Source organism: Callithrix jacchus, chromosome 3 (genome assembly GCF_049354715.1).
Source record: "Callithrix jacchus isolate 240 chromosome 3, calJac240_pri, whole genome shotgun sequence".
NCBI classification, from domain to species: domain Eukaryota; kingdom Metazoa; phylum Chordata; class Mammalia; order Primates; family Cebidae; genus Callithrix; species Callithrix jacchus.
In genome coordinates, this window is record NC_133504.1 from 114442398 (window position 1) to 114456389 (window position 13992).

Consider the following 13992-nt stretch of genomic DNA (forward strand, 5'->3'; position numbering starts at 1 on the left):
ATTGATGGAATAGTAATTAGAGAAAACAGAAAAAAGACAGTTGGGTTCTCTTTGAATACCAGGTTGGAATTGTTTATAGGTTTTTTTGTGTTTTGAGGGTTTTGGTTTTTTTTTGACAGAGTCCTACTCTGTTGCCCAGGCTGGACTGCAGTGGCACAGTCATACCTCACTGTGGCCTCAACCTCTTGGGCTCAAGCAATCTTCCTACCTCAGCCTCCTGAATAGCTGGGACCAGCTATTCAGGTGTGCATGCCACCACACCCAGTTATTTTTTAAATTTTTTGTAGAGACAGTCTTTCTACATAGTCCAGGATGGTCTCAAACTCCTGCACTCAAGTGATCCTCCTGTCTTGGCCTCCCAAAATGTTGGGATTACAGGTCTAGCCACCACACTTGACCTAGTTTCTGTTTAGACTTGGCCTTTTCCCACCAGTCATGTGTGTCCAAAAGATCTCATCAGTTCAGACAGGAAGCTGTCCTTTGTTCATCAGTTTTCTTCATCCTGTGTCTAGGAGGATGGTGGGTGAGGGGAACTGGGGTTATCCAAGTTCCTCTGAAACATCCTCTGTGAGCCCAGGGACAGATGAGGCACCAGCTGCCAGTGAGTCAGTGTGCAGCTTTCCAGAAGGGAAGTGTCAACCAGTCAGCCAGCCCTGGCAGCCAGCACTAAGTAACCCTACTGTCTTGCGATGATAAAGAAATGGTCTGCCTGACAAGATGGGGTGGATTTTTCTTTTTTCTTTTCTTTTCTTTTTTTTTTTTTTTTTTTTTTGAGACAGGATCTGGTCTGTCTCCCAGGCTGGCATACAATGGGGGGAATCTCAGCTCACTGCAGCCTCTACCTCCCAGGCTCAAGTCATCCTCCCACCTCAGTCTCCTGAGTAGCTGGGACCACAGGCACACACCACCACACCAGGCTAACTTTTTGTATTTTTAGTAGAGACGGGGTTTTACTATGTTGTCCAGGCTGGTCTCAAACTCCAGAGCTCAAGCTATCCATCTGCCTTGGCCTCCCCAAATGCTAGAATTACAGGCAGGAGCCATTGTGCCTGGCTGGGGTGGATTTTTTCAGTGCACAAGTTGTGGTCCCAGAGCTTTGATGGTACCAAGTTCAAAGGGAGAAAAAGCCAACGGTTCCCACTCATCCTACCTCCCATGATGGCAAGAGGAAATCACCACACTGCAGATACAGTCCATGTAAAACAAATTGCTGTGGATTTTGAAAGCGAACCTTAAGAGAACTATACTGTTTTCTTATTAGGGTTCTCTGGTTATTTAAGCTTTTTTTTTTTTTTTTTTTTTTTTTTTTCTGAGACAGAGTCTCACTTTGTTGCCCAGTGTTGCCCAGGCTGGAGCGCAATGGTGCGATCTTGGCTCACTACAACCTCCAGGAGTGAGGAAGTGATTCCCCTGCCTCAACCTCCCAAGTAGCTGGGATTACAGGTGCCTGCCACCATGCCCAGCTAATTTTTTTGTATTTTTAGTAGAGATGGGGTTTCACCATTTGGCCAGGCTGGTCTCAAACTCCTGACCTCAAGTGATTCACCCGTCTCAGCCTCCCAAAGTGCTAGGATTACAGGCATGAGCCACTATGCCTGACCAGTAATTTCAAGCTTCTGAGGAGCCCTCTAAATTGTTAAATAACTTGGAGCTATATCCAACGTATCTATGTTCAGTGTATGTTCAGTATTTCTTAGGAAACCTGCCCTTGGTTGTTTTCTTTGTGGTGATTGATGAGCCAGCAAATTTGACATGTGTTACAGAATATATCTTTTCTCTGCTCTCCTACCTCATAACCAGAACTTAATTATCCTGCTTTAGTCACATAAGTAGCTAACTAAATAAATATATGGAATTTCAGCCTGCTCACTGTGAAAATAGATCCTCTAAATGATCTCTTCCACTTGCAGATATTTGCAAATATGGATCTATCCCTCCTGCTGTGGAGAAGTTGCAGTTGGAATGGCCCTACCAGGAGCAATTGCTGCTCAGAGAACACTACCAGAAAAAGTTCAAGAACAGCACCTACTCAAGTAAGAAATGAAAGGCACCCTAGAGGTATTCCAGCCCCAAAGATATTTGGATAGGCTGGACTCGGGCACCAATCTAGCAAGTCCTACAGAAGTTGTATAAAGCTAAAAATATTGAAGCATTTCCCAAATGGGAAATCCTGAACTCAAAATTTGTTTGTTTTTTCTTCATCTGACATTGCCTAGTAGCCACAGAATGAAAGATAAATCAATCATTCATGATCTAACAATGACCTTCACTGCTCTAAAAAACTAGGGAGTCAGGGAAAATATGAATGTATTCCTTATGTAAAATTAAAATACAGATATATAAAGGGTAAAATGTGGACATCATTCATACCTTGCTGTCCATCCCCCTCCCAGAAATAACTCCCAGGATGCACTGGTTTAGAGCATTAGGCAGGGGGACCCTGAGTCACTCCAGACGGTCTTGGCCACCAAGCAGCATTCTTTTTGTTTCCTCTGAGGCTTTGCAGACACAGGGCTAGCTCAGCTAACCATTATTGTATTTCCAGTCACTAAAACAGTCTTCCAGTCTTCCAAATAGGATGACATTGTCACATGGGGCTTTAAAGCAAGTGAAACAAGCAATCCTCTTTTTTTTGAGACAGAGTTTCGCTCTTGTTACCCAGGCTGGAGTGCAATGGCGGGATCTCGGCTCACCGCAACCTCCGCCTCCCGGGTTCAGGCAATTCTCCTGCCTCAGCCTCCTGAGTAGCTGAGATTACAGGCACGCACCACCATGCCCAGCTAATTTTTGTATTTTTAGTAGAGACAGGGTTTCACCATGTTGACCAGGATGGTCTCGATCTCTTGACCTCGTGATCCACCCGCCTTGGCCTCCCAAAGTGCTGGGATTATAGGCGTGAGCCACCACGCCTGGCCTGCAATCCTCTTTTTAACTATGAATTATATTTTTATCTGAAGGTTGACGTTTATACCCAACTGAAGGGTGATGTCACCCCATGTCTCAGTTAGAGAAGTAACCTGCTCAGATACTCTAAAGCTCTTCTTTTGACTTTTGAAAATAAATTATCTCGAAGTTACTGTACTTTAACTGGGTTAGTTAACATTGTTTAAAGTATATTGTTTTAATTAATAAACTATGTTTGTAAGATTTTACATATACTACCTGGAGTTCCATGTATCAGATGGATTTCAAATTTATATACATTTTTGTGTATATGGTACAGAAAAATATGTGATCTATAAGAAATCAGAAAATAGTTTATATGCTAATAGCTAATGTCCGCTAAACTTTTTTTTGTTTTTGCATTTTAAGAGGGAGATCAACTCTGATACTTTAGTAAGTGTAATTAATTATTGAGTGGAATATGGCATAAGGCAGGGCCATTTCAGATCCCATTAAAGAAACCACAGAAGTAAGGTCATGTTTGTGATAAATCATTATAGCTCTGCTAGGAGAAGACCCTGTGGTATTAGGTAATTAAAGGATTTGCTCTTAAAATACATGTCCCAGAAGATATGGGTAAGTCTTGGGGAGGTCATATTAAACATTATACCAGTTCATCTTAAATTTCTAAGAAAGTTTTGCAACTTCACATGATCTCTCTATTAACCAGAATGGTAGGTTTCCAACTCCAGTACTTGGCTTTCATAGTTCCTACACCAAGGGAAATGCCTTCCTCTGCTAACTGTGCAACTGGATTAGTGTGAGTCCAGCCCCCCTGCTGGCAATGCTAAAATGTATAACGAATACAGAATTTTATTTGTATTTGAAACATTTGACTTCTGGCTTGAAATTTTTCATTTTCATGGGGCGCATCATGGAAACACAGAAATCTACTGTGTTTAGTTTGGGCACCTACTCGTTGTAGTGACAGATATTTCAGCAGCCAATAGGAGATTCCATACATTGCTCTGAACCTGTGTCTGAGGTTGGTAATGCCTGAGTGACATAGGGACATACCATAGAGGAAGAGGTAGCAAAAGCCTGCTGAGACAAGGCCATGTTCATTGCTTAGCTAGTGGCCTGCACCCTTAAAACAGGTGTCCCAGAAGATATAGGTAAGTTTTCTAACACAGGTCCTCTTGAATGGTGTGCTCCACTTAAGCAGAAGATGACAAAAACATTTGTCATGAGAATATGGACTCACATTTTAAACCTGTTTGAGCAGGAAAAGGAAGCAATGTTACAGATGTAATTCTGGGTGTGACAGCAGAAAGGATGACGCCCTTATTAGAGTAATCATCCTGAGTGAACTAACTCTTTGTACTTCTTCTCCTCCTGTTCCCCTCATCACCCCATCCTTCCATCCCCTACACCCTGGCCCACACTGGATGCTGATATAGACTTACATGGTACAGTGCAAAGGAAAGGGTCTGCCATTTTTTTTCGATGTGTCATCTTGGTTACCTTCATTCCAAGGATCTCTCCACTCTTTATACAGTAAGAGATGAAAGTTTGGAAAAGGATTTGGGATACAATAATGAATTGCAAGTTTTTTAAATGTTCTTTCTATTGTGGGGAAGGTGTAGGCTAGGTGGCCCTTCTTTTTTAAAAAAAAGTTTTTTTATTTTAGAGTAGATTTGGCCAGGTGCGGTGGCTCACGCCTGTAATCCCAGCACGTTGGGAGGCTGAGGCAGGTGGATCACTTGAGGTCAGGAGTTTGAGACCAGCCTGTCCAACACGGTGAAACCCTGTCTCTACTGAAAACATAAAAATTAGCCAGGCATCATGGCATGCACCTGTAGTCCCAGTTACTTTGGTGGAGGAGGCAGGAGAATCACTTGAACCCATGAGGCGGAGGTTGCAGTGAGCCAAGAATGTGCCACTGCACTCCAGCCTGTGTGACAGAGCAAGACTCTGTCTCAAAAAAAGAAAAAAAAAGAGTAGATGTGAATTCAGTCATCAATAGCCTCTGTTCCAGGAGATGTTACAGTTTATTATGTTATAGGGGGTGGATAATAGAATTTCAAGCTATGCAAATTCCAAGCACATTTGAAAGAATGAAGAAATGGAGGAAAGGGAATGTATGAGCGCAAGAATTCCAGGTTTTGTGAAAATGCTATAATCTTTATACACAGGGATAGTACAAAATGCTATTTATCTGTAAGAGATATTTTGTGATTTACAGACAGTTTTCACATGTGGTATTTCAACCTTGGTTTTATGGAGTAGGCATGTGATGGTGTTTGTCTGAGAACTGTAGATCCATAGTTGAGGTTCATGTAGGGTAAAGATATTACCCTCGATCATATTATGGTCTGTAAGTGGGAGAGCTGTGCTTGGAGCTCAAGTCTTACAATTCCTGATCTAGGACACCTTCTACAAGATGATTTTGCAATATACAAGCCTATAATATGTGACTAAAGCAGGTGAGTCACCCCTTGTAACAGTCTCTAGTAATGGCACTGCCACCAAACGGCTGTGTGATATTAGGCAAAGACTTACCTTGTTTGGATCTCAGTTTCCTCCTAGAAAAATGAGGGTAGAGGTTAAGCTGGTGATCCCAAAGCCTCCATACTACCCTAAACTGTGGCTCTAGACCCAGTAGAATGCTAGGTCACAGGACTCTAGAGAGTTTTTCAAACCCAGAGGTCTGTCATTCCTTGATGGTAGGCAGCAGTTTTTGGAAGTGGGTGACACAGCAAATATCAAAACACCTAAAACTTACAAGAGTTGTTTCTGCCTGATGGCCTTTATAATTAATATTAGTTTTTTTGTTTTTTAAGACAGAGTCTTGCTCTGTCACCAGGCTGGAGTGCAGTGGCATGACCTCGGCTCACTGCAACCTCCACCTTCCAGGTTCCAGCAATTCTGTCTCAGCCTCCCGAGTAGCTGGGACTATAGGTGCATGCCATTGCACCCAGCTTATTTTTGTATTTTTAGTAGAGACGGGTTTCACCATATTGATCAGGCTGGTCTTGAACTCTTGACTCCAGGTGATCCATCTGCCTCAGCCTCCCTAAGTGCTGGGATTACAGGCATGAGCCACTGCACCCAGCCTAAATAGTTAATATTTAACATTATACTATAGTTATTCAAGTAATTCAGGCCAAAGATTTAGAAACAAAACAAAAACAAAGTCACTTTTAAGGTGTATGTTTGCCAGATAGATAATTTTTTTTTTAACTACAAGAGTTCAGGAATGAATTACTCTTTAACAAACGATTCTAGATACACATGAAAATTGGAAGGACTTTCTATGCATATGATAATCAATTTAAAGACAACATTTAAAATAATATTGTTGCTACTCTCAAAAAGTGATAGTATAACAGCTAATGGTTTAAAAGCAGAGGACAGAAGTTCCCAAACTTATGGCACCTTAATATCTCAGAAAATTTTTTTACAGTATGCCTAGGCCACAAAAAATACCTGTGTTTTGATTGTTAAATTGTAAGATCTACACAACCTAATAGTAATAGCTTGTCCAATAGATGTTGATGTTTTTCTCTTGCAAACTTAATAGATCCTGCAGTGCCTCTGTGAATAGCATTGCCTGGTTAAAGTTGAGTTTTAGATAAATAACTAATTTTTTTATGTTAATTTTTTTTTCTTTTCTTTCTTTTTTTTTTTTCTTTTTGAGACAGGGTCTCATTCTGTTGCCCAGGATGGAGTGCAGTGGCATGATCATGGCTCCCTGCAGCCTTGACCTCCCTGGGCTCAGGTGCCTCCCATCTCAGCCACCCAAGTAGCTGGGACCACTGGTACGCACCATCATGCCCAGCTAATTTTTGTGTTTTTTGTAGAGACGTGGTTTTGCCATGTTGCCAGGGTGGTCTTGAACTCCTGGGCTCAAGTGATCTGCCCACCTTGGCTTCCCAAAGTGCTGGGGTTACAGGCATGAGCCACTGCACCTGGCCGCTGTGTTAAGTTTTTCTTCACGATTACATAGAACATATACTAAAAATTATTTATTGCTTATCTGAAGTTCACATTTAACTAGGTGTCCTGCAATTTTAGTTACTAACTCCTGCAGCTGTACCCATGCATTCCCTGGTGCTCCCCAGCCTGCCTTGTAGAGTTTGGAAACCATAGTCCTATATCCCTAGGCTAATTTTTTTATGTAAAATTTGATTCATTTTAAATAAATAAATAATATACAGGAATTTTTTTAAATTGTTTTAAATATAATTTAAATTATCAAAATGTTTTTTAAGTGAACTTGTGATCAGAGACATTTAGATCATGAAGAGTATGCTTTATGTTAACTAATGACAGTCTGGCTATGCATGTGGAGCACTGAGCTAGTGCTCCACATGCATAGCCAGACTGTCATTAGTTAACATAAAGTGATGTTATGTTAACTAACTGCAGTGGCTCATGCCTGTAACCCCAGCACTTTGGGAAGCCAAGGTGGGCAGATCACTTGCAGGACACCTAGTTAAATGTGAACTTCAGATAAGCAATAAATAATTTTTAGTACATGTTCTATGTAATCATGAAGAAAAACTTAACACAGCGGCCAGGTGCAGTGGCTCATGCCTGTAACCCCAGCACTTTGGGAAGCCAAGGTGGGCAAATTGTGGCTTCCCCAATTCTCCTCGTGTCACTTGAAGAAAACCTAAGTGTCAGACCAGAGCTTCTGGTATCTTCCATGGGACTTCATTCAACAGCTGGAGCAAATGAAGTCAGGTTGAGTTTTTCAAAAATTTTCCAATTTTGTTGTCTCATAGACATAATCATTTATTAGGACTAGAATTTCTTCAGTTTAACAACAGAAATAGTAATTCATTATGAAAAGCAAATCTGGAAGCCTTCTTCATTGTGGTGCCAAGCTAATCATTAAATTGCAACATTTTTCTTTTAGGAAGCTCTGTAGATATGCTGTACACTTTTGCAAATTGCTCAGGACTGGACTTGATCTTTGGCCTAAATGCATTATTAAGAACAGCAGATTTGCAGTGGAACAGTTCTAATGCTCAGTTGCTCCTGGACTACTGCTCTTCCAAGAGGTATAACATTTCTTGGGAACTAGGCAATGGTAAGTACCCAAGGGAATAATTCATTAATAAGGAGATGCCCCACTAGCATTATTTCTTCCTATTTATGACACACTTTTTTTTTTTTTTTTTTGAGACGGAGTTTCGCTCTTTTACCCAGGCTGGAGTGCAGTGGCGCAATCTCGGCTCACCGCAACCTCCACCTCCTGGGTTCAGGCAATTCTCCTGCCTCAGCCTCCTAAGTAGCTGGGATTACAGGCACGCGCCACCATGCCCAGCTAATTTTTTGTATTTTTAGTAGAGACGGGGTTTCACCATGTTGACCAGGATGGTCTCGATCTCTTGACCTCGTGATCCACCCGCCTCAGCCTCCCAAAGTGCTGGGATTACAGGCTTGAGCCACGGCGTCCGGCCTATGACACTCTTTTTAATATTAGCAAATACACTTCTGCCTGGGCACATTCTTACAAATGCTCAACAATGCAACTTTTGTAACTGCAGATAGCAGAAAACTCCTGTATCTATTCCAGAACCTATTATTGCTAATCCCAGTTTATGTTACATTTGAAGTGAGAACCAGCTAGAGATAGCAACCTTCCTAGCTCCCAAGTTCCCTTGAGATTTTCAGAATCATTTAACCCTATTATGCTTGGCAGGCTGGCCTCAGCGAAACTGGGAAGTTAGTGGTTTGTTTTATTCATCCCTTCCTACCTGGGTCAAGCTCCTGATTGTCTCCTTCTTCACAATTTTTTGCAAAGAACTTGTAAATTCTAACTATAAGTATTCATGATTAGCCACATTTATTCAAAACATAGAGTGCTGTTTCCACATATCAACCAATGGAAATGAGGATTAAATGGGAAATGAAATGTAGTAATAAGGTGAGCACATCTTCTTCCTCCTCAAACTTTTTTTTTTTTTTTTTTTGAGACAAGGTCTTGCTCTGTTACGCAGGCTGGAGTGCGGTGGTATGTTCGTAGCTCACTGTAACCTCCAACTCCTGGGCTCTTGCAATCTCTCACACCTCAGCCTCCCAATTAACTAGTACTACACTATGCCTAGCCCATTTTTTTTCTTTTATCTTATTGTGTTGCCCAGGCTAGTCTCAATCTCCCAGCCTCAAGTAATCCTCCTGCCTCAGCCTCCCAAAATGCTGGGATTACAGGCATGAGCCACTGTGCCCGGTCCCAACCCTTTTTTTCTAAAGAAAATGAGGTTGTTAGATATGGAGCATAGGCTCCTTCCCAGATATCCGTATATATTGGTTTGTTACCCTCATTATTAACTTCAAATTGTTCAGTAGCCCCTCATAGCTCAGTTATACAGATAAAATTTTTCTTTTGTTTTTCTGGAGTATCTTATCCATAAATACAAATTTTACTTTGCTTGTTTTTTTGAGACAGCCCTGCTCTGTCACTCAGGCTGGAATGCGGTTGCATGATCACAGCTCACTACAGCCTCAACCTTCTGGGCTCAAGTGATCCTCTCCCTCAGCCTCCCAAGCTGGGGCTACACGCATGCACCACCATGTCCAGCTAATTTTTCTTTTGTTTTCATGGAACAGGGTCTCACTGTGTTACCCAGACTGGTCTCAAACTCCTGGCCTCAGGGGATCCTCTTATCTCAGCCTCCCAAAATGCTGGGATTACAGGCATGAGCCATAGCACCAGACCTGATTTTACTTTTCTTGACTTTGAATTATAAGTTTTTGTAATTTGGAAAATGTTTTGTTGCTTTTACATACTTCTGTATGTTTGCTTTTAAATACAATATTTCTCGATATATATTTTGAGAATTGCTGTCTTTCAGAACCTAACAGTTTCCTTAAGAAGGCTGATATTTTCATCAATGGGTCGCAGTTAGGAGAAGATTTTATTCAATTGCATAAACTTTTAAGAAAGTCCACCTTCAAAAATGCAAAACTCTATGGTCCTGATGTTGGTCAGCCTCGAAGAAAGACTGCTAAGATGCTGAAGAGGTAGGAACCAGAGGATGCAGAATCACTTTTCTTTTCATCTTTTTTTTTTGAGGCAGTCTCACCACTCCACCCAGACTAGAGTGCAGTGGTACGATCATAGCCGATGGCAACTTTGACCTCCCAGGCTCAAGCAATCGTCCCATCTCAGCCCCACAAATAGCTGGCACTACAGGTGAATGCCACCACACCTGGCTACTTAAAAAAATTTTTTGGTAGCGATGGGGTCTCCCTTTGTTGCCCAGGCTGATCTTGAACTCCTGTGCCCAAGTCATCCTCCCATCTCAGCCTCGCAGATTGCCGGGATTACAGACATGAGCCGCTATACCCAGCCACCACTTTTCTAAAAGAAAAAAAAAATCTCTCTGGTAGACAATCCTCAAAGTCCACATGTTATTAAACAATTTGCTGACTGGATACATGATTTGCCAAAAAAAATAAAATTTTGACTGGTTCGGAATATCAAGAGATCTGAGGCAAATGGCACCTATGATAAAATTTGCTACCAAAATTAGGAATTTTGTGTTCACCTGATCCTACAGCAGTAACCAGCCCATTTTTAGGAACTAAAACTCTCGTGCATATATTGTGCATATATATGTATTATCATATGACGACCGAGTGATAACTTAGTAAACATTTTTTTTCTAGCTTCCTGGAGGCTGGTGGAGAAGTGGTTGATTCAGTTACGTGGCATCAGTGAGTATGCCTCACCAGGAAAGGGAGGCTAGCTTTATTTATCATCTGGTTTTCAAAAAGTTAGTTCCACTTAACTGCCGATTGACTTTGCAGTTCAAATAAGAAACAAATAGTGTCTCAATTAGCACAGTACTCCATTTTTAATATTAATAAAACAAAAAGTTAAAGTTATTTTAAATAATGTGGTGGTTTCTATAAAGATCAAAGAACAGTGCCAATTAAACCGTGGAACATATAAGTAGCTAAAACCAATTACTTGCCAAAGAATCAGTAACCCAGGAGTGCATGTACTTGCCCCTGTGTTTTTTCAAGACAGAGTAATAGATTTCCAGTTACTTGCATAGAATAGACACTTCCTCATATCCCCCTCTTATCTTGGTCTTTCCCTAGTAGAACTTCTACCTTTTCTTAGTAACAGGTGAGTGGGAGAGGCAAAAAGGAGAATAAGGTCAGCAATTAACCTAAAATAGAAAGTAACGTTTGGTTTTTTTAAAAAAATATTTTCTGAATAATTTAGCTACTACTTGAATGGACGAACTGCTACAAAAGAAGATTTTCTAAACCCTGAGGTACTGGACATTTTTATTTCATCTGTGCAAAAAGTTTTCCAGGTAATAGTCTTTTAAAAAATTTTTAATGTAAAACCAGAATCCCTATTTTATAGTCTAGCTAGTTCTAAATTCTATAGGTATATATATGTACGTGTTTTTCTAATTTTAGAGAATAAATTTATTCACTGTTAGTTTCCCCCTTAGCATTGGGTTTTACCCCATGTATGTGATTAGAAATTTGAAATATTTCCAATAGCCTTTAGTAGAATTAACTCAATAGATGATAAGAGTAGGGTGGTTTACTTCCTATTCCTTCCACAGCCTTCTATTCCAATAAAAGAAAATTTCCCAAGACCTAAATAACTATGAACATATTTTATAACTATGTAGGATAGATGGGTCTAGGAATACAAGGTTTTGAATGCTGTTTAACACCACAGGTGAAGCCACACATCAACTCTTTTGCAATTACCATGGATTCTTTTCTGTTCTATAGGTGGTTGAGAGCACCAGGCCTGGCAAGAAGGTCTGGTTAGGAGAAACAAGCTCTGCATATGGAGGCGGAGCGCCCTTGCTATCCGATACCTTTGCAGCTGGCTTTATGTGAGTGAGGCAGCACTGGCATTAGGAGTCAGAGTGCAGCTCTTCTCCATCCTTCTATTCCATTGAAATAGCTCCCCAGCCAAAAAGCAGATCAAAGACAGTTTCAGTGGCTGAGCCCCAAAATCCATACCAGATTTCATGAGAAAATGATTTACTAAAGCTTGATGGACATCTTTGACAAGTGTCCCAATTAATCATTGTAAGGATGAATTGTTTTAGAAATGTTGTCCTTTAATTATGGCCCATACAAACGTCAAGTAGTACTTACTCTAAAGAAGTGCATTGTAAAAGAATGCATATAGCTGTGTCTGGTAGTTCCCTGTAATCCCAACACTTTGGGAGGCCAAGGTGGAAGGATTGCTCGAGCCCAGGAGTTTGAGGCTGCAGTGAGTTATGATGCTACCACTGCATTCTAGCCTGGGCAACAGTGAGACACTGTCTTTTTTTTTTCTTCTTCCCTCTGTCACCCATGCTGGAAGGCAGTGGCACGATCTCACCTCACTGCAACCTCCACCTCCCAGATTCAAGCAATTCTCCTGCCTCAGCCTCCTGAGTAGCTGGGACTACAGGCACATCACCCCACTGGGTTAATTTTTGTATTTTTAGTAGAGATGGTTTTTGCCATGTTGCCCAGGCTGGTCTGAAACCCCTGAGCTCAAGTGATCTGCCTGCCTCAGCCTTCCAAAGTCATGATTACAGACATGAGCCACCGTGCCTGGCTACACTCTGTCTCAAAAAACAAAAAACAAAAAAACCCCGCAACTTATAGCATATTACAAGCTTTGTCTCTCAGGAGGATACTTAGTGTATGTAGCTATAATTCATAGATTCCCAAGGAGTTTAGAGCCTGAAGTATGAGGTCCCATCAGAGGGACTATCATTGAATTTAAAGATTTATTAAATCATCTCATTATCCAACACACAAACTTGATTGCTTTAAAATACTGGTTTAGTTACATTCAGTAACTCTGTTAGTGCTTTTAACCTGTAGTGCTATATCCCCACAATGAAATTTTTTTCTCTTTTCTCTCCCATCTTCATTCTTTTTTCTCTCATCCTCATTCTTCCAAGCCCAGAATAAAGCACAAAACCTTTATGCTCATGGAAGCATAAAGAATAGAGAAAAGAATGGAGATGTTTGTTTTGCCATTAACTAAAGATCTGGGGTGTCAGGGAGAGGGGGATAGAGATGGAGAAGTGGAAAGAGGTGTCGATAATAGCTTAGATGCAGTTCTACTTATTTTACATTTCACCCCTGCCGACTGCAATTTTTTCTTCAGCGCTCACACAGTGGTTGTGCAGGGACCTCATAGGATGAAGAATTGTCGATAGGGGTGGGAATTGGTCCACTCTGCTTTGTGGAAGTTGTCTTACCCTGAAAGGGATACCTGTAGCATGGTAATAGTCTTCTAGGATTTGTTATCGTACGGAAAGATGTAAAGGGAGGGATTCTGCTGCTGCTGCACACAGTTGCCATTTCATTTAGATGACTTATGTGTAATCGATGACCTCCCTCAAAGATGAATATTGTTCAGGACCAGGCATGGTGGCAGGCACCTGTGGTCCTGTAACCACCCAACTGGTTCACCTTGCCCGCTGCCTAGACAGAGCAGATTATCAAGACAGGGAAATTGCAATGGAGAAAGTAATTCATGCAGAGCTGGCTGCACGGGAGACCAGTTTTATTATTACGCAAATTAGTCTCTAGGAACATTCTGGGATCAGAGTTTTTAAAGATAAATTGGTGGGTAGGGGTTAGGAAGTGGAGAGTGCTGTTTGGTTAGGTTGGAGATGGAATCACAGGGAGTGGAAGTGAGGTTTTCTTGCTGTCTTCTGTTCCTGGGTGGGATGGCAGAACTGGTTGGGCCAGATTACCCAACTGGGTGGTGTCAACTGATCCATCCAGTGCAGAGTCTGCAAGGTATCTCAAGCACTGATCTTAGGATTTTACAATCGTGAGGTTATCCCCAGGGACTCTTAGAGCCAGAGGCTGCATTACCCCTAAACTGTAATCTCTAATGTTGTAGCTAATTCGTTAGCTAGAAAGGTAGACTGGTCCCCAGGCAAGAAGGGTGTCTTTTCAGAAAAGGGCTATTGTCGGTTTTGTTTCAGAGTCAAACCGTGAACTGAATTCCTTCCCAAAGTTCAGCCTGTGCCCAGGAATAAACAAGGACAGCTTAAAGGTTAGAAGCAAGATAGAGTCAACTAGGTGGGATCTCTTTCA

General features: G+C 41.3%; 1 protein-coding gene across 4 annotated transcripts in view; it reads left to right on the forward strand.

The window, feature by feature from the left end:
* HPSE (heparanase) overlaps positions 1-13992 on the forward strand; it is a 51670-nt gene that overhangs the window by 24671 nt on the left and 13007 nt on the right. For 3 of the 4 annotated variants that reach the window (XM_054253187.2, XM_002745645.5, XM_054253186.2), the window contains exons 3-8: positions 1911-2033; positions 7808-7981; positions 9750-9918; positions 10567-10614; positions 11132-11225; positions 11662-11768. In XM_054253187.2, the coding sequence (XP_054109162.2) occupies positions 1911-2033; positions 7808-7981; positions 9750-9918; positions 10567-10614; positions 11132-11225; positions 11662-11768 (715 nt within the window). The remainder of the gene's footprint in view (positions 1-1910; positions 2034-7807; positions 7982-9749; positions 9919-10566; positions 10615-11131; positions 11226-11661; positions 11769-13992) is intronic. The other variant, XM_054253188.2, reaches the window with a different exon arrangement.